The 22,295-nt window shown below is 29.4% G+C and overlaps 1 protein-coding gene across 50 annotated transcripts in view; it reads left to right on the top strand.

Moving 5' to 3' along the window:
* Positions 1-22,295, top strand: part of LOC129918435 (sodium channel protein para) — a 559,170-nt gene that overhangs the window by 137,770 nt on the left and 399,105 nt on the right. For 36 of the 50 annotated variants that reach the window (XM_055998965.1, XM_055998996.1, XM_055998992.1 and 33 more), the window contains 2 exons: positions 4,019-4,051; positions 20,751-20,906. In XM_055998965.1, coding sequence (XP_055854940.1) covers positions 4,019-4,051; positions 20,751-20,906 — 189 coding nt within the window. The remainder of the gene's footprint in view (positions 1-4,018; positions 4,052-20,750; positions 20,907-22,295) is intronic. The other 14 variants (XM_055998972.1, XM_055998988.1, XM_055998970.1 and 11 more) reach the window with 1 other exon arrangement.

Raw genomic sequence — 22,295 nt, 5'->3', positions numbered from 1 at the left:
TCTAAAACCTACCATTTAGGAGTTATAATGAATTTCGTAAAATGCTATGCTCACTTATTTTTTATATTCACCATAACTTTTTTTTCAAACTTTTATTAAAAAATTGTTGTTATAAAAGTTGAAGAACTACTAATTATCTATGTTTGTCTCATACAAAGTTTTTTTGTCCGAGTTGCCGTTTCCTCACTAAAACAAAAATTCAATAAAAAAATTAGCAAAAACAGGGTGAGGGGAGAGTACGATAATTGTGGTGCCGAGATTTTATAACAGTTTTTTGAAGAAGGGTTCAATACAAGTATTTTTTACTATCGGAAGGGGGGTCTATCTCCCCCCGTTTATGCGGGAGGGGTAGTTTTCTAAAAAAAAAACAGCCTAAAATAAAAAAAAATATTAAAAAACAACGGCAACACTTACAGTTATGAATGATACATTTTTCAAAAGCCACAATTATATGCATTATTGTAGTTTTTAAATGAAGCTATTAAAATTTATAGTTTTTGAAATAATCGATTAAAAAAAAATTTTTTTTTCCTAAATTTAACTTTGAGATCGATTATTTCAAAAACTATAAATTTTAATAGCTCCATTTAAAAACTACAATAATGCATATAATTGTGGTTTTTGAAAAATGTATCATTCATAACTGTAAGTGTTGCCGTTGTTTTTTAATATTTTTTTTTATTTTAGGCTGTTTTTTTTTAGAAAACTGCCCCTCCCGCATAAACGGGGGGAGATAGACCCACCTTCCGATAGTAAAAAATACTTGTATTGAACCCTTCTTCAAAAAACTGTTATAAAATCTCGGCACCACAATTATCGTACTCTCCCCTCACCCTGTTTTTGCTAATTTTTTTATTGAATTTTTGTTTTAGTGAGGAAACGGCAACTCGGACAAAAAAACTTAGTATGAGACAAACATAGATAATTAGTAGCTCTTTAACTTTTATAACAACAATTTTTTAATAAAAGTTTGAAAAAAAAGTTATGGTGAATATAAAAAATAAGTGAGCATAGCATTTTACGAAATTCATTATAACTCCTAAATGGTAGGTTTTAGAATAAAAACTTACTCAACATTTTTTGTGGGAAATAAAATTTGCTACAACTTTGTCTCATAACATTTTTCTCTAAGACCAAAACTAGCCGAACTACAAGCGATAGTCGCAAAACTGTTCAAAACAAAATGGCGGCCAAAGTCGTCCAGACATTTGTTCGGAAAATGGGGGGTTTAGTTCCTGTACTAGTGTACTTTCATATTTTGAGTACAAATTGCAGTTGCGAATTATTTCTCAGCAAAAGTATAACTTGACTGGACTATATGAAATTTTTAAAGTGTTTATGTACTCATCCAATTATTGTAGAAAATTATAAAAAAGAAATAAATAAAATTCATTCATTCGTGGTTGTAGTGAACGAAAACATAAGATGATAAAATTTAAAATACACTGAACGAAAAAAAGTCCATATTTTATGAACTGGTTGCGATAGAACTTTTTTCTATCTGTTTTTAGAACAATCATAAGTGTAGCTATAAGCCGTTTTAGGGTTGTCCATTCTCTATTGCACACCCTTTATATTTTCAGACATATTCTAAACAAAAATTCCCAGGGAAATGGTTTCGGGAGAAGGGCCCCAATCCGAAAAATGGCGAAAATTTCCATTTTTTTTTGGTTTCCCCATATTCTTAACAGTTGAGGAACGAAATTCAAGCTAAAAAAAATAATGAAATTTCAGGAACTTTTCAGTTAGGAGTTTTTTTTTCAGGAATAGGATTATGACGATTACAACTAAACTTCAACTTTTTGAATCGTTATACCTAAGAAACGGTGGGTCTTAGGAAAAAAAGTGTCATGACACTTTTTATATATAATAATCTGGTCTACAATTCTTGCATTGAAAATTTTTTGATAAGACTTACCGTTTTGCTGAAAATCGTAAAAAAACAGTTTTTGTGACTTTTTGACCCCTATAACTCTTAACGCGGACACGATATCAATGTCGATTTTTCACATCTTCATAACAAAGCCGTCATTAAGCTGTATACCAAAATTCAGCCCAGTAGGAATTTTTCAGCAGATTGGGCTTAAAAATGACTAAAATGACTGGGCTATCCAAAAATTTTACATGTTTTCGTTAATAACTTTTTATAGAGCAACAAAACAAGATAAACAGGAGCCGAGAAAATCACAAAAACGTATTTTTCACACGTTTTTGGGACAAAACAAATATTTTTGTATGTTCGTCTCAATGCACCTTTTTATTTGAAATATCAAATTCAAATACTTTCGACTTAGAAGGAATCGATTGCATTAGAAATTTCAATTGTTTGTGAAAAGAGTTTTTTTTTGCAAAATGACAGGACCTATGTGATCGAAGAGCTATTTCACGGAAAGGATATTAAATATTGTTTGAGTGTTTTTGTTTTTAAAACTTTGTCAAAATTGAAATTTTCAAGCTTTTTGACTCGGCTATTTTAAAAAATAACAGAAATATACAAACATGTTACTAGGGGGAACAAAAAAGAACATCTAGTTTCCTTTTTTGTACTTTTTTTCAATTTGGATTTTGATGTAGTTTGAAATTGAATAATCATTTGTATCAAAAAAAAAAAAAAAACAAAACCGACTTCCATGGATCAAAACTGGGTTTTATGGTTTTTCTCATAGTTTCTATAGCCATAACTGGACGATATTGAAATGGGACCACACTGCAGGCACCAGCTTTCGAATAAAGTGAAAAAATAAAAAAAAAATACAGACGAATTGAATACCTCCTCCTTTTTGGAAGTCTGTAAAAAATGTAGAAAATCACTTATATATGCATGTACATTTCTGTATCAATATCATCTCTTTTGCAATTTTTGCTCAACTGTTCTTGGAATACTGTTTTTTTTTGTTTTTTTTTTTTTAAGTACATAAATATGAATTGTTACATTAAATTGATAAGATCCATAAATATTGGGACATATGTAGGTATTCATAGTCCTTTTTAAAATCCATTTTAATTTTGAGGGTTAACCAATGTATGTGTGTACGTATAAGAAATAAGTATGAGCTCTATTTATATTTACCAACAACTTAAACTATATCCGCCCCATTGTTATTTATAATTTTGTAAACATTTTTTAAATAAACTTAATATGTTTTTTACAAGGGTAGCAGTGGTTTTGATGATAAAATAATCTACCAAGACAGAAATCACCTAGGTATTACAAGATGCTCCCACCATTTTATGTCCAATAATTACTAAACAAACAACATATTTGTATGATATCTATTTGAATTATATCTACTAAATGCTTAAGTATAACTCATTTAAGATATTGATCGATAGTATGGTTATCTAACAACATTCATTTTAACGGTTTCCATTTTCTTCACAAAACATAATAGAGGTATTCATGAAACGGTGGTAAACCTGGTAAAGTGGTAAATGTGTCGAAATTGTATATGGGGTAGACCTGTTTGTTTACTATATTTAGATTTACCATTTTACCAGGTTTACCAAGAGTTTACACCATTGCATGAATACTCCTAATGTGTCAAAATAATGTGTATGCATTAGAAACATACATTTTTATTTTGTTTTACTTTAATTTGTTCAATTTTGTACAAACTGTTCTTGTCTTACAAAAAATGTACATATTTAAAATTAGTTATTTAAGAATGTGAATCTACCGAAGATATTAATATCACTTTACTATGAGAAAATAGAACATACAAATTCCTTGAATATAACATAAATTATGTCCATTTAGAAGTTCTTATTAAAGTTCTTCTTTAACTCATGACTTATTAAAATTATATTTCATCAACGTACACAATACACATTCTCATTGTGAATTAAATCTCATTACAACTAAAAACCCTCCACATAATTCACTTCAGCAAATTAACTCAAATCATTTAAATAATTATTATTAAACACTATAAGCTCTGATAGTATATGAAAATTTCTACATAATGGGTGCTTGTTCTCTTTTTCTCTTTCTTTCTTCCTCCTTTAAATGATTTTTCAGCCGCAATATGGTCGCAAGAATAAAAAGAAAGAAGTAAGACTTATTGTTAGTCTAGAAAATAATAAAATATAATTTCTTTTGTTAGAAATTTAGAAGTTAATGCATAAAAATGTAATATAGAAAAACAAAAATAAATTAAATGAAAAAGATTTGAAAAAGCGTTAAGTTTTAATTTTATTTTGATTTAGTTTGATTTGATATTTTTATTTTAACTACGACAACTATTTTTCATTTTGATTTCTTGCATGCCGAACTATTTAGAACTGTAGAATGTTTCGTTTGCTAAATTGTGTCCTAAGCTGCTTCAAATTACAACTATACACACACTATGTACATACATTCATATAGTTAAGGAATTTTGCAAAAAAGAAAATTATGTAAATAAATACTTATGAGATATATAGATATAAATACTACTGAGAAATAGGGAGGTATACCTATTTAGTTTTATTGCTTAAACTTTAAAAGAATTTCGGTGCTAGGGACTTGGGCGTACCATGTCGCATCAGATATTATTGACAGTTTAAGGCAATTATTGAGTTGGTAGAGACAGAATCAAAAGATTTATTGGCAGCTTGGCTTTCAGAGAATATACGGGTATGGTTAGGATTATACGACATGATACGGATAGGAGTACACTACACGATCAACGAAATCGGTGAACACGTTTTTGAGACATAAGAAGTTCAAAAAGAATTTTTATCTACGAAACGTTATTTTTTTTCGACTTCGGATTTGAATTTAGAATACTAAAATCTATCAGAAAAGTATATTTTGGTTTACCGACAAAATTAAATCTCATTTTTATTGAGCACTGAAATTTTTCATAATGTCTTGTTATTAAAGGTATAAAAGTGTGTTTTAGTAAATTGGCACTTTTTGGACTTTTTTTCAAAATGTTTGATTTTTTTTTCCTGGAATATGAATCTATGAATTCTATATCTAAAACCTTTTTGACCTGAATTAAGCCAAATTTCTAGCTTATACACTATTTTGAAAAAGACATTTCTATTCAAAAGCTTATTCTGGCCGCCATTTTGGAATAGCCATTTTTAATAATAAAAAAAATGACAAATATCCTTCAGTGTACCAAATTTCAGGATATTTCGTCAAAAAATGGCTGTGCAAATGAATTTTGGCGCCAAAAAGCACCAAATGCACCGCTGTACGCGTGCCGCCTCAAAACTCGAAATTGTGTCGCAGCGAAAGTGTCAACGCCTTGATGGCCTTTTTGTTTTTTTAGTCAATGTCAAATGTCAAAAATAAATCCAATTCCATAATATTCACTACTTAAATCCAATCTTAAATTCAATTTTTTAAATCCAATCTCGATAAATCCAAACAAATTTAAACTGCTCTCTGGAGGTCTGTTTAACTTTATAAATCCAGATGTAAAATTCATTTTCAGAGTGTTCAGTTGTTTTGTCAAGTATTTTGTGAAGGAAAAATAATCACATGATATGAACAAAAAATTAAATCCTTATATTTATGAAATTCAGATTTAGTGGATTGGATTAAAAATGAACTTTAATCCAAACTAAATCCGGAATGAATAATATGGCCGTTAATGTCCCTGTTTTGATTTGAACGTTGACTAAACTGAATTAAAATTGTAATAAAAAAACGGACCTTAAAAAAACTAAAACAAAAAAATTAATCAACATGGTTCTGTAGAAATTAAATTCACAAAAATTAGAGCTTTGACAGCATTTTTTGTGGACAATCATACGATATCACACCCATAGAAAAGATTTCGACGTAATTCTTACTTCAGTGAGTCAACGCGTTGACCGATTTCGTTGGTCGTATAATCTTAGCTTAGTAAAAAAATAAAATTTAATTAAACCTTATTTCGATAAAATATTTGTTTTTGATAAAAATTAAAGACATCTTTTAATTTTTTTTCTTATATTTTATGTGGTGGACTTATCTCTTGCAACTTTTTTTGCAAATAAAAAAAATTGGGTTAGTGATGAAGGGCCAAAACCGATAATCACAAATAGAAAAACCCAAATGTCAAAATTCTCAGAAAACACAATGTCCAAAAGGTCAAACAAAATATCCCTAAGAGAAAATCCCTAAATGATTTGATTGTTTGATACACAACTAGAACAACATCATTTTAAGGAAAGAAAATGTGTTTGCATTTCAATTTAACCATCTAATATAATAATAATAGTGAAAATGGTAACCTGGTACGGTTACCATTTTTTGTTTTGTATCGCCTGTTTTTGACGGAACCTGAATGTTAAATTTGTCAAGTACAAAAATATGTATATTAATAACAATAAAAGTTTTCAAAACATGCATTACATTATTCATTGATTTTAATACTCGTACCTACGATTTCTAAGTCATTGAGGTAATCGAATTATTTTTAGTTAGTATTAATTCTGTCCTTTAAAAACAAATTCTTGGGTATGTGGAGATTGTTGGAGATTTTGGAGATATTAAAATAAAGAGATTTTTCCTTGGGGATTTTTTCCATTGAACCCCTTTCCCTCTAGAGATCTTTTTTTGAACTAAAAGTTTGTGGGGATTTCACCCGAATGAGATTTTGTTTTTGGAGCTAGAGTATGTCTCCCAAAAAATTTGCATTACAGTTTTTTTTTGCATTTAACGCGGCAGGTTTTATAAAAATGGACCCCAAAAGTAATGATGCAGATTTGTTCGAAATGATGTCAGGATTGCAAATTTGTAAATTTCAAAATCGTACCTGATCCCTTTTTTGAGTTACAGGCATTTTACATACATACATGCGGGAGGGCATTTGGGAAAAAAATTTAAAATAAAAACAAAAGCACATTATAATGTCCTATCCTTTTTGAAAAGCTAAAATATTCTCCTTGAATTTGATGTTTATATGAAGTTGATTGAGTAAATAGTTTTTGAGAAATTTAATTTAAAAATTATTATTTAAAAAAAAATATTTTTTTTTTCTTTCAGATTATTTTATTCAATTGTTTTTAATAAAGGGTAAATTTTTTTTTATACAAATCAATTCTCTCATTGATTTTAAGTCAAAAACAAAAAACCGAATGTTTAAAAGTATCTTAGTTTTCGAGATTTAAGGAAATATGTATCTTTTCTACAAATTTTTTTTTTAGCTTTTTTTAATTTTTTTTTGGTACTAACAATATCATAAACAAAAAAGATCTTATGTATTTATTACAAATAGAGTTAGTTGAGAGCTTTATGCCTTTAAAAAAAAAAAACATTTTACGCTCACCACAGAGATGCTGAGAACCCGCAAAGCAGGGCAGGTAAGGTACTTTTTAGTTAAAAAACTGTTGACATTGGCGCCTACCTGACGACTTTTCGTACCCTAAGTGGAGCAGAAAATTGCCAACTTTTTTGTTGATGGCCAAAGTTATCAAAATAGCAAAAAAAAAAAAAATAAGTAAACATCTGATAAAAAAGTATTTTTTTTAATTTTCTCAAAAACTAGAAGTCATGAAATATACGGTTTTCAGTGTTTGACAGAAAATCAGCCAAGGTAGTTTTATTGTACCTTATAGTAAATTTTGTATTGAAATTAATGGTCATGACAAAAATAGTATTGAATGTGTTTTTTTTTTTTTTAATTTGTTTCGCTAATTTTAATTTTGAGATCGATTATTTCAAAAACTATTAATTTTAATAACACTATTTAAAAATGAAAATAAATCCTTTAATTGTGGTTTTTGAAAAAAATATCCTTCATAACTCTTAGTGTTGCCGTTGTTTTTTAATATTTTTTTTTAATATTAGGTTGTTTTTTAGAAAATTTCCCCTCCCGCCTAAACGGGGTTAGATAGACCCCCCCTCCCAAAGTAAAAAATACTTGTATTGAACCCTTCTACAAAATACAATTATCAAATCTCAGCGCCATAGTTATCGTGCTCTCCCCTCACCCTGTTTTTTCTAATTTTTTTTTATTGATTTTTCGTTCTAGTGAGGGAACGGTACGTCGGGCAAAAAAACCTTATATGAGAAAAACATAGTTAATTAATAGTTCTTCAATTTTTATAACAACAATTTTTTGATAAAATTTTAAAATAAAAAGTTGTGGTGCATATAAAAAAAAGTAAGCATATCATTTTACGAAATTCATTATAATTCCTAAATGGTGGGTTTTAGAGTAAAAAGTTATAAAATATATTTTGTGGGAAATAAAATTTACTACAAGTTTGTCTCACAACATTTTTCTCTAACACCAAAACTAGCCGAACTACAAGCGACAGTCGCAAAAATGTTCAAAACAAAATGGCGGCCAAAGTCATCCAGACATTTGTGTGGAAAATAGGGGGTTTAGTTCCTGTACTAGTGTACTTTCATATTACATGGATTCATGAAAATGGCTCTCACGATGAAAATCGAGAAAAGGTTTTGTGGTCCCTGAGGACCTTAGCTGTCCTGAAATCTATGTAATGTGGGATATTTTTCGGTTATACGTAACATTATAACTCTTACCTTTCAAAAATAGTCCTGAAATACTCAGAACGTAATAAAAATAACTTAAAAATATATAAAAATGAAAAAAAAAAATACAAAACTCTAAAAATGGCAAAAAAAACATTAAAAAAACAGCAAAAATGAACAAAAAAACCTTAAAGAATGAGCCAAAATACCACTTAGTTCTTGGGGTTGATTCTGAGTTACACTAAGTGTGATTAGAACTTACAAATCTGTTCATTAAATAACCATTATACAAATTTTTAATTAGGAACAAATAAAACACATTTAAAAGTGCCTATCTTTTTTCCCATTTTTGAAAAACTAGAATAGTTTTTTGCATCTATTTTTAAGGATTTGACTAAGAACTAAATAGAACATTCAATTTAAAAAAAAAATTTGTACCTTGTAATTGTAATTCAAATTTAAAAAAAAAATTAACTTAAATACAAAAAATTATTTTTTTTTTTTAATTTTGACTTTGAAATTCAATTTCTTAAAAACTATTTACTCAATCAACTTCAAATAATCATCAAATTCAAGGAGTATATTTTAGCTTTCCAAAAAGGTACAGGACATTATAATTTATAATGTGCTTTTGTTTTTTGTTTAATTTTTTTTCCCAAATGCCCTCCCACGTGTACCTATATATGTAAAATGCCTGTAACTCAAAAAAGAGATCAGGTACGATTTTGAAATTTACAAATTTGGAATCCTGAGATCATTTTGAACAAATCTGCATAAAATCTGCATTTATAAAACCTGCCGCGTTTTCAAGACCACCGTGAAATTTCTCCATTAAAAAAAATCAATGCAAAATGTGTGCATTAAATATTTTATTTTTATAATAATCGTCGAATTTCTGACATTTTTGAATGTTTACAATTTTAACTTTAAGATTAAAGCCAATGTAAGGCAAAACAGTCAAAATTGAAAGAAATTCGACGAATTTTTAACAATATTATTTGAGGAGTCTCTTTTCACTTTTTTTAAACTAGGTATGTATGCAGTTCTTTTCTCCAAATTCGTTGGAATTAATTTAACCATCCCAAGTTAAATTAAAAGAGAAAATTAAATTTTGTTTTTATTTAGAATAATATTTTTTAATGTAAGTTAATTTTATTTGCAATAACATGTTTTCTAATGCAAATTACACTGTGTAACACTCACGAGTATACGCGAGCGGAGACCTATCACGTTTTATAGAACTAGTCGCACTGATTACGAAACGTTATTTAAAAAGTCCCTAACACCGCCAAAATCTGGAAATAAGCTGTGTCAACGCGTTGACTCGCAAAATTTTGTTGATCATACTGTTTGACACAAAGCAAAAATTAAAATTTTCCAAAAATGTTTTGTGAAACAAAAAGCGGAGAAAATGAGATTTTAAAAAAGCTCTCATAGAAAAATTAAACGAAAATTTGTTTGACACGGTTGCATTGAAATGTAAATATTTCGAGATATACGCATTGCCCTTTTAAGATAAAAGCCTTGAATGAATTCTGATAAGATTGTTGAACAAATATAAATGTAAAATTACTAAAGTTTTGCCGAAAAATTAGAAAAAAATAAAAAAGTTTCGACTTTTGATTTAAAAAAAATCGAAAAAAATCAATATGGCCACCTTCAAACGCTTATAGCATAGGAACGCGGCACCCAATGTTAATGGTTATGGTCTTAATGTATAAAAAAGTTTTGACTTTTGATTTAAAAAAAATCGAAAAAAAAATCAATATGGCCACCTTCAAACGCTTATAGAATAGGAACGCGGCACCCATTGTTAATGGTTATGGTCTTAATGTAGCTAGAATATACAAATGGTTTTTTGAAAAACCATCCAACATGGATGCCAAGGCCATACCGAAAAGTTTTTTTTTGTAAAAAAAAAACAAACAAAAAGTGAAATGAGAACCCCCTCCCTCCAAAACGGTACATCATTCAAAAAATCGCCCTACAAAAAATATTCCCAATCCAACTTTCATCACATTTCTATACAAACAAAAATGTCAATCTGAAACGATGACACGGTATTAAATTCTGCCCCCAGTGTTGCCAATAGTGCAGATTTATCTGCATTTTGCAGATTTTCAACCTATTCCCAGACTTTTAGAACAACTGAAACTTAACGTTTCCAAAAAATCTAATAAAATGGTAATTAAAGTAAGGCCTAGGATGAATTAAGACATCATTTATTTAGCCAAAACTATCAATTTTTTCTATTATTTAACTATAGTTTTCAAATCATCTGGAGTTTGTTCATAACGTTGTATAATTTTCCTTCTTGATTTTTACATTCCATTTTCTTAAATGCAAATTGTAAGAAAAATTCAGTAGGATTTTAATTTTATAGAGGAAAATGGATAACAATACAACTATTAAGAAAATTTAACAATTTGAGCGAGGAAAAATATTCTCCTTATTAATTTTGCTGACACCTGTTCGCAAACTTTCAAATTGAGTGTCCCAAATTAAAAAAAAAGTCTGCTTGCAGATTTTTTTTCGTCGTTTCAGCAGATTTTTCAAAACATTTTCATGGCAACACTGTCTGCCCCGTCAACGCTGGGACAGGGTCATTGCGATGACACGCAGTCCTAAAACCCTGTCCCAATGGCATTGACAGAGAGATTACACGGTCATCGAAAATCGTCAACGCGTTGACCCAAAAATTTGTGTCAACGCAAGTGTCATCGTACCAGTCCACGCAATGACAGCAGTTTTCGTTGACGGTCACACGACGTGACACTATTGGGACAGATTGTGACGTCATTTTTACGTCAGAGAGTCAACGCGTTGACCGATTTCGTTGACCCTGTAATCATAGCTTTAAAGGCAAAATCCGGTTTTTCGGACCTTCACCCATTGAACAAATTCTAGCTTCGTCAAATTTTTACCCATTTTAAATTTTTTATAGTTTCTGATAGAAGATAATTATACCTTTTCAACAATGTATAAAACGTGATTCGGTTAAACCACCTAGAATTTATAAGCTTTCAAAGTTAAAAAATTCCATTTTTTTCGTCATTTGCCCAACTTTGACATCAAATTTAAAGTATATGTTTTCAAAACAAGATGCTGTTTTAAAAATATATTCTTAAATAATATTTATTTTCAAATGAAACGAGGCATTTTAATGAAGATCACTTCAAAATTGGCTTAGAAAAAAAATTTTACGATTATAAAATAAAATCAAAAATGGATAAAAACTTGACGAAGCTAGAATTTGTTCAATGGGTGAAGGTCCAAAAAACCGTTTTTTGCCCCTAACTCCACATTTAGGCGGTGTTAGGGACTTTTTAAATGCCGATTCGTAATCAGTGTGACTAGCTCTACAAAACCTGATATGTCTCCTCCCGCGTATATTTTGAAACATTCTTTTTGTAACACTGTGTTATGTTATTTTTAATTGCAATCAAAATTAAATTTTTAATGAAAAATATTTTTTATTTGCAATAATATTTGTTTTAATGCAGAAAATGTTCAGTTTGCATTGAAATTTTTTTGATGCGTTTTGGAATAAATATATTTTTATTTCTTGTGCATTTTTGAATTTATATTTGTACAGCTCTGGTACATAATGTAGATACATAATATTTTAATAAGTTCACATTTGCTCAGTATTTGTAAGAATCTTGAAAAGGAAATAAATGTAGGTACCTACATATGTATATAATATGCATACAAAAATCGAAATCAGTTTACAATTAAATATTATAAGGAGTTTATAAAGGCCATTTAAATTCACAAAAAGATAATAGTGAATACTGTTTTTACGTTAAAACTAAAATACCAAAACATTATTTAGATCAACTAATGACCAATTTAAATTTGGTTTTCTTTAATTTTAAAATGACTAATATACACAAGACCAAAAATCCCTAGTTACAACTACTTGTTAAATGTTATGACTTGACGCTGTTGTCATGCTACTTATTTTGAGCAAAGTGTAACTAATTTTCTCTATTATTCTTTTGCACGCTAAAGAAATGTTGGCTTTTTAATACTTTTTTTTTTAAATTGAGCTTTGCATGCATATAAAATGAAGCATATTATATGTATTGGAAGAAAAAAGAAGTTAAAAAAGATACAAATACTAAACAGAAAAGTAATCTACTTATACAAACATAAATAATAAACAAAGTATTGACACTAGGTATACCTACCTCTTAAAACTTAAGACATGTTTTTTTATAAAATGTTAAGGTTTCTTTCGATGTTTTTTAAATGTACTTAATTGAAAATCAAGTAAAATTAGCATAAATGAAATGCAAATCTTACGTTGTTCAGCCTTACACCATCTCTGCAATTTTGTTGTCTTAACTCTTATGTCTATGCTTTACATTACTCGCAACTTGATCCAAACAGGTGTTATTTTAAGTGAAACTTATCAATCTCGTCGACATAATTCTGTGTAGTAATAATAGTTCGGTATAAACGCAGTTTTTTCCACTTCTTAACAATATAGTCTAAGAGCCAGCGACCTAAAGTTTGCAGGTAATTGCTTAGTATTCACCCCTATGAAATATGTTTAAGGACATCCCCAGGCATGTTACTGCAAAAGAAAAAATCTCGTGAGACGTGGCAAAAACAGTCTGCCAAGCACTTGAATGTGAAAAAAATTTTAAATTAAGAACTCGACCTTAAATCAAAAAAAAAATATTTAAAGAGAACGGCAACACTTACAAAACTAAACGACACCTTTTTTTAAAGGTAAAAAGGTATACTACTTTTTGGTTTTTATATAAATGTTTTTTGATGAATAGTTTTTGAAACAAAAAATTTCAAACTCAAAATTTTGAAAAAAAATTCAAAAAAAGTTCAAACAGTTTTTTTTTTTCATAAAATTTACCCAATCAAGTATTATTTTTTTTTTGTTTTAATTTCTCTTATATATTTTGAGTCAAACACCGAAAACTAGAAGTCAAAATCTCTTTTACTTTTCGAGAAAACTGAAAATTACCAAACCTTCTATTTTTTCACCAACGCCAAAATTACGGCTATTAATTATGTCTTTCAGAAAGGAAGTAAGATGTTCACGGGTTTTATTGCAGGAATCGTTCAATGGGTTATAAAAAAGATAAAACCGCGGAGTGCTATTAAATGAGAGGGTGGGAACTGGAGATAGGGGTGCAAAAGCCCCCTTTTTGGTTTTTTCAATATATCTCGTAAACAAAGCATAATTTTGAGATATTGTTCTTAACAAATTTTGTAGAGAATTAAATTTCCTATAATAATAATGTTTTTTAAAAATTTATAAAAAAATTTCCTTACCAAAACAGTCAAAACAAACAAAAAAAAAAATTTTTTTAAATCAATTTTTTTTAGTTTTTTTACTTTTTTGGTTGTGTATTAAGTCATATGAAATATGTTTAAGGACATCCCCAGGCATGTAACTGCAAAAAAAAAGTCTAGTCAGCCGTGGCAAAAACGGTCTGCCAAGCACTTGAATGTGAAAAAAATTTTAAATTAAGAACTCGACCTTAAATCAAAAAAAAAATATTTAAAGAGAACGGCAACACTTTCAAAACTAAACGATACCTTTTTTTAAAGGAAAAAGGTATACCACTTTCTGGTTTTTATATAAATGTTTTTTGATGAATAGTTTTTGAAACAAAAAATTTCAAACACAAAATTTTGAAAAAAAATTCAAAAACAGTTCAAACAGTTTTTATTCCAAAAAATCTACCCAATTAAGTACTAACTTTTTTTCCAATTCTTATTTCACTTATATATTTTGAGTCAAACACCGAAAACTAGAAGTCAAAATCTCTTTTACTTTTTGAGAAAACTGAAAATTACAAAATCATCTAATTTTTCACCGTTTTCCTTGTTTCAGATGAATATGGTACGGATGATTCAATAAATGATGACTTTGCATCAGATATAGAATAAATCATCTTTTTTAATACTTTTATAAACATACATAGCTACTTGCATTTGTTTTGTTTTTTGTTTCTGCCTTCTTTTAATTGCATAAAACTTGTCCTTTTTAATAAAATATTTTATTGTATTTGATGAATTTTTCAATATGTACCTTGTTCTCGATATATTGCAATTTTTATATGAATATCCAGGAGCTTGTTAAAAATTTTGGCATTTCCATAACGTTAGAGGGATTAGATATTGATTAAGGTAAGTTTTGTAACGCTATTGATACATGCCAATAATAAATATGAAGACTTTAACTGGATTAGGGTACAAAATATTTACATTGTGGAATGACAAGTGTACTTAAGACTTTCTTTCCCTTTAAATGGAATGGCCTGTGCTAAAAAAAGCCAAAAGTCAAAAAACAATTCAGAAAAAATCCCTGAGAATACTGATCCCGAACAAAAAAACACAGTTTTCGATATTTTTAGTTTTTTTTTTCAAAAAGTAAAAGAGATTTTGACTTCTAGTTTTCGGTGTTTGACTCAAAATATATAAGTGAAATAAGAATTGGAAAAAAAGTTAGTACTTAATTGGGTAGATTTTTTGGAATAAAAACTGTTTGAACTGTTTTTGAATTTTTTTTCAAAATTTTGTGTTTGAAATTTTTTGTTTCAAAAACTATTCATCAAAAAACATTTATATAAAAACCAGAAAGTGGTATACCTTTTTCCTTTAAAAAAAGGTATCGTTTAGTTTTGAAAGTGTTGCCGTTCTCTTTAAATATTTTTTTTTTGATTTAAGGTCGAGTTCTTAATTTAAAATTTTTTTCACATTCAAGTGCTTGGCAGACCGTTTTTGCCACGGCTGACTAGACTTTTTTTTTGCAGTTACATGCCTGGGGATGTCCTTAAACATATTTCATATGACTTAATACACAACCAAAAAAGTAAAAAAACTAAAAAAAATTGATTTAAAAAAATTTTTTTTTTTGTTTGTTTTGACTGTTTTGGTAAGGAAATTTTTTTATAAATTTTTAAAAAACATTATTATTATAGGAAATTTAATTCTCTACAAAATTTGTTAAGAACAATATCTCAAAATTATGCTTTGTTTACGAGATATATTGAAAAAACCAAAAAGGGGGCTTTTGCACCCCTATCTCCAGTTCCCACCCTCTCATTTAATAGCACTCCGCGGTTTTATCTTTTTTATAACCCATTGAACGATTCCTGCAATAAAACCCGTGAACATCTTACTTCCTTTCTGAAAGACATAATTAATAGCCGTAATTTTGGCGTTGGTGAAAAAATAGAAGGTTTGGTAATTTTCAGTTTTCTCGAAAAGTAAAAGAGATTTTGACTTCTAGTTTTCGGTGTTTGACTCAAAATATATAAGAGAAATTAAAACAAAAAAAAAATAATACTTGATTGGGTAAATTTTATGAAAAAAAAAAACTGTTTGAACTTTTTTTGAATTTTTTTTCAAAATTTTGAGTTTGAAATTTTTTGTTTCAAAAACTATTCATCAAAAAACATTTATATAAAAACCAAAAAGTAGTATACCTTTTTACCTTTAAAAAAAGGTGTCGTTTAGTTTTGTAAGTGTTGCCGTTCTCTTTAAATATTTTTTTTTTGATTTAAGGTCGAGTTCTTAATTTAAAATTTTTTTCACATTCAAGTGCTTGGCAGACTGTTTTTGCCACGTCTCACGAGATTTTTTCTTTTGCAGTAACATGCCTGGGGATGTCCTTAAACATATTTCATAGGGGTGAATACTAAGCAATTACCTGCAAACTTTAGGTCGCTGGCTCTCGGTCTAATAATGTCGAATTCAAAACAACCGAAAATTCGATCTGCAGTCGACTTGAAGTAGCTACTTTTTCCTTAAATGAATTCTAATGAAAAAAAAAACACAGTTTTCAACACCTACAATTTTGCTAAATGCAAAACGTCAAACCAAACAAAAATTTTGTAAAGAAATGAAGAACCAGAGCCAATTTTTGTTTATTTGTGAAATATAAGTCATTTTTAGAGAAGAAATTAATCATATTTTACGCTGTTTTCATTCTTTTGTTTTTTATCGTTCACTTAGACACAAATACATTCACAAAAAAGAGATCGCTACCTTTTTTTAATTTTCTAAACAGCCAAAAAGTATCGACTTTAGTAGCGAGTTTAGTAGCGACTGCAAGTGGTTAAAGGAATTCGACATTAAATATTTAACTAAGGGGACATCTGCATATGTAACCCGCGGGTGGATGGCGTGGGCCCAAAAAAGGATCATGTCCTTTGTAAAACGCCTCACCCAACAGCATCAAATTGCTTTATATTTATAGGCAATTTGTATCTTCGAGATTCGACCAAACTTTCAAATTTTGACCACGGGAATGTCACTGTGCCTGTAATTAATTTTTGTTTGAAAACGGGTCCATACAACTTTTTGAAACTTTGTTTTAATTGCCGACTGTTTATTTATAAAGCTTTGATTACACGGTCAACGAAATCGGTCAACAAGTTGACTCTCTGACGTCACGAAAAAAAAAACCATTTTCTCTCTGTCATCTCACCGTCAACGTTCACAGTGTCAATGCAGAAAACATTGACTATCGCACGATTGACACTATTGCGTCAATGTCCCAAATTACGTTGACGCGCAGGTGTGTCAAAACTTAGCAGTGTCAACGCGTTGACTCGCAAAACTTTGAGGTTTGATGATATCATTGTTGTATATCATATTATAGCTAATGAAACATTTTTATTAATATAATACATGATTTCGAGGTAATTTTTAACGTCCGATCGAATAAAGTCAATACCAAAATGTCTGCACCATCATGTGAAAAGTTATTGCACTCTTTATAAATAGTGATTTACTTAAAGAACAAGAGCCAAGATATTACCAAGTACTCCTTGAAAATAAGTGGTAGGCTGATGAAATATTGTATGCACGTTTAATATAGGTACCATAGAAAAAAATAATAAAATATGCTCATCAAAATATTTCTGGGTTAAAGGGTGTTTTTTTAGTGAGAAAGAACAATTTTGAAATGGTACCATTGCACCATATGGAAAATGTATGCATTTTTTTGAACTGCATATATATTTTATGCACTCTATGAGAATCAAAATTAAAAAAAAATAATTATATTTACCATGGAATATTGAATTCTCATGAAAGACTTAAAGAACTTGCTTTTATTTTTTATTGAATTTTTATACATATTAATGTTTTAATGGAGTGAGGAGCATAAGTAAAAGTATGAAAAATAATTGACAACTTGTGATAATCGAATCAAATTAATAGGATTGTTAGTACAATATATAACCCTCATTTTATGATATTGGGCCACGAAATAATTTTACTAGGAGGATGTCAACAAGCCTTCTAATAACCACAAATTTTACATAAATTCATCATCATGGTTCATGGTTCCATGTCTAAGGCCAACTGAATGCAGATGTCTAAGTAGCAACAGCCTACTCCGCTTCGACCTGTCGACCATAGGAGGCCCTTCTGCGAAAACAAGTTTCGCGATCGCATAGCTATAAGTTTCATAGAAGTAGTCACCGTAAGCCCATCCGCCACGTCAAGGCTAACCCCCATGGATGGGGTCCGTATAAATCACTTAACTTTGAAAAAGTCATTGTGAGAGTGAGCTTGCATGAATTTGCAGTGAAACATGACGACGAAAAATCAAGGCCAGTCTTATCAAAATACGGAATATAGACTATAATCATTACTTCGATCTTATGACCATAATTTCACTGCAAAAGCAGTTCGTCCCATCCTAAATCAAATAATAAATGATTTAAACCTTCAAGGATAAAGAAATTTTATTTAATTTCTTGAAAAAAAAACACACCTGCAAATCTATTTTTTAACTCATGTGACATTTTTGATTCTTTGAGGTTTTAACGGAGTTTCCTATTGGCTTTGCATACGATCTAGGTTTAGGCACTTCTCATCAAGAGTAGGCACTTGCAGAGAAAGACTTAATTTAAGATTTTAATACGGAAGACTCGAATGCTCTTTTCCCTCGTACCATATTTTTATTATAGTTTTTTCGTAGGTTCCCTTATTTCCTAAATAACTGCTAACTAGTTTCGACGATTTTTCATTTTTTCTCGAATTTAAACACACACACCTAAATTTTATTCCGTCTATAACTTGATTTTTATTTTTTTCTTCGAAACTGTTTAATTTTTCCTTTAAACATGTTGAAATAAACCTCACTTTGGTCCATCAAAAAACCCGCCCACTAATCTATTTTGAACCCAAACCTACTTTAAAGTGGGTGAACCTATTCTATTGACCGGTCAAAATAAGCCTTTTTTTAGAAACATTCTAAACGTGATATACATTTACCGTTACAATAGTTTTTCAATTACCTCTTTCTGATATACAGTTTAAAAAAAAGACATGCTTTGAAACAGCATTCTCGAAAGGGCTTTTGTAAAGGTTTTTAAGAGAAAAAAGCTCTCCCTTGGCGTATAAGGTGAACCTTTTCTATCGGCCGGCAGTGTATTTCAGTGATGTATCAATTAAAATTCGCATTAAAATAAAAAAAAAACGGACTCTTACATTCATACAAAATCAAAAACAAAAAATTGTTGTATTTTAAATTAAAATTATAATAAACAAAAAAATAATTTTCTGTATTTTAGCATTTTGAAACCATTCATTTATGATTTTACCTGGTGCAGGTTTTCCCCAGGTATCTTAAAATGTATGGATTTCTTGTTAAATGTTCGAATACATTTTTTGCTTACTGTATATATTATTGTTTCATAAGAAATTTTTAAAACAATATAGTTTATCACAATTTTTTTTTAGGAAAATTGGCTTCAAAATCAAATTTATAACCTTAAAAGAGTTTTTTTTCGATTATCATTAAAAAAGAAATCATCATCTGCCAAAGTAAGCTTTTTCTTAAATCATCGCTAAGTGGTATCAACTTTGTAGATAGAACGTTACTGTAAAACAATTTTTTTAGAATGTACCCAAGAATCACAAAATCATGATGTCAAACACCAATCAAAGAACTCGTATTTTCCAAGATTTATTTTTACACATGAAGGAAGAAAAAAATTACTGACTTCATTAAATCAATGCAAAATGATACAACTGAGTTTTTGGATTTATGTTAAGAAATATTATATGGATTCCGAACCGGTTGAGCTTAATTTAATGTTCTTGAAACCTTTTTTCTATAGAATTTGAAGTCGAAAAAGTGTGAAAAAAATGCTGTTTCAAAAAAACATCAAATTAAAAAATCAAAAATTTATTTTTTTTTCTAAATTTCGATCTAAATAATTACAATGCATATTCAGAAATAAAAAACGTTTGGAAAGCCTTTTCGCTTCCAAAGCTTAGAAAAACATAAATAATCCATTATGAAATTATTTTAAACCTTATTGATTACACTTTTTTATTTTCAAACATAAACACTTTTTAAATATTGAATAATAAAAAATAATCCTTTTTATCAAAAAAACAAAACCGACTTCTATGGATCGAAACTTATATTGTTGGTTTTCTCACGGATTCTATAGTCAGAACTGCAGGCATTATCAAAATTGAATCACACAGTCCAAAGTTGATAACAGACGAGTTGATAACCTCCTCCTTTTTGGAAGTTGGTTGAAAAAACAATTTTTTTTCATCATACTCTTAGACACACCATGAACCCAAATTGATAATTTTTTTTCATTACTCGAGCTCCAAACATTTGTAGTCCAACGATCTTAAAAATTTTGAATTACAGACCTACCCGAAAAATGAATATTGCAAGCACTTTTGCATAAACGGGCCACAGTGAGACGACCGACACGCACGAAATGTATTAATTTGTATATTCACCGTGTACATAAATTCTATGGATTTATTTTTCCAACAATTCTTGGGGCACACACAAGTGTGCAGTGTGGTGTGTATGGCCACTTTACAGACATTTTTACAAGAAATTCAGAAACATAAACACCTAAAAACAAGTAGAAATATATTTTGGATGAGCACCATAAGCTTATTTATTATTATTTTTTTAATTTAAAAAAGGATGTTTTATAAACCTCAACATAATGAGTTCACTGGTTAATGTTTGCAACCAAAGAAATTAAATAGTTTTTTGTTGTTCTTAAATTTTCGTTTGACTTTCTTCCTTTTTCCCTAAGCAATTCTTTTAAATAAGGAGTGCGTATAGCTACCTTTCACTATTTAAACTTTTAATTTTCACTAAAAATAATAACAAAACACAAAAATAAAATACATGCTTGGAACAAAAAACAAAATTAGGCAATTAAAATTCGTACAAAATTATTCAAATTTTATTTATAACTGAACAAAAGTTAATATTTTTTACTTAACTCTTTTTTCGCATTTCTATAATATCAACAACCTAAAAATTAAAAAAAAAAAAAAAAACATCAATCAGATCCGATATGATGACGAGGACGAGGATGAAGGTCCACAACCGGATCCTACACTTGAACAGGGCGTGCCCATACCTGTTCGACTGCAGAGCAGCTTCCCGCCGGAATTGGCCTCCACTCCTCTCGAGGATATTGATCCATTCTACTCAAATATACTGGTAAGTTTTATTATTCTTTTTTTTCTTTGCTTTATTTGAAATAGGATGTAACTAAACTGCACTTATGATCAATATGAAATCACTCCCTTTTGCCTTTTAAAAAGAACAATTGCCATGGTTACAGTACCTCTGCTGAAACATTTTTAGGTCTTAAAAATAACTTAAACCTTAAAATTCAAACTGAGGGCAATAACCAATCCAAAATTCAAAAATTTACTAGTTAAAGTTGACGAAATCAGGCACGATGGTTTTTGTCACTCTGAATGTAAATAACAGGATTCGTAAAATATCGTTCGCGAATTGCAAAATATCTATACTTCTCACATTTTTCCGATCTTCTCGCAATCCGAAAAAATAAAATTCTCATACAGATACTTTTACTCCAGTCAGAAGGGCCTAACCACAAATAATTATATACAGATTATCTCATCTTCATAGAAAAAAGTGACATATGAAACTGAAAATCACCACTTTGAAGAGCTTTTAAAAAAGCTCTTTTCGATGAAAAATTTGAGAAATTTTAAAATGCTTTTATTTCTCTTTGGAATTTTGATTATTTATTCTCTGATTCTCTTTTACGTGGTCTTTGAGAGTGAGTATCATGTGTTTTCACGGCTCTGCCCATAAACAAAAAATACCAAGACTGGAAAATTTCGTACGTCTTTCCCCCCAAAACCCTTTTGTGTACATTGCTGTCTGTGAATATATGTGAAAGCCACCACGTTGGTAAATGACGTTAACACGCACACATTTATAGATTCACGACATTCACCACACATTTGACACGAACACAACGATAGGTTCACGACATTCACCACACCTCGCAGCTTGTAGGCAAACGTCAGTTGACCGCCGAGTTTCCAGTCTTGGTATTTTTTGTTTATGGCTCTGCCTCAGACAGAGCGAGAAGATCTTTTTGTATGGATAGAAAAGAAAAAAAAATCATGGACATAACGATAACGATCTTATCTTGACTCTTGAGTTGGAATCGTTATTTTTCTGTATCTCTGAAATTTGTTCTTGTATTCTTGTCAGTGTTGCCGAAAGTATTCCCATAGGAGTATTGTGCTACTTTCAGCACCTCCGTACTCCCGTACTCCTCCTTTCACATTCGTACTCCTATTTTTTTTAATGACAAAATATTTTACACTTGTAGCAAAGTGTAAAAAAAAGTAAAAAAAAATAATTTATCAAATCGGATGTGTTAAGCGACAAAATCGATGTGTTTCTCTCTAATCCGAATCGGATCGGATGTGTTTCTCTATAATCCGAATTTTTCTGACATTATTTTAAAACCCTTTGTTTTCCGGTGGTTACAATAAGAAACCACCTTTAAAACTTTATTTTTTTACTTTTTATCCCAATTAAATATATCAGCAAATACCTAGC

The sequence above is a fragment of the Episyrphus balteatus genome, chromosome 4 (genome assembly GCF_945859705.1).
Source record: "Episyrphus balteatus chromosome 4, idEpiBalt1.1, whole genome shotgun sequence".
NCBI classification, from domain to species: Eukaryota; Metazoa; Arthropoda; class Insecta; order Diptera; family Syrphidae; genus Episyrphus; species Episyrphus balteatus.
Note: the sequence above shows the minus strand (reverse complement) of the source record. Positions and strands in the feature narration are given on the sequence as shown.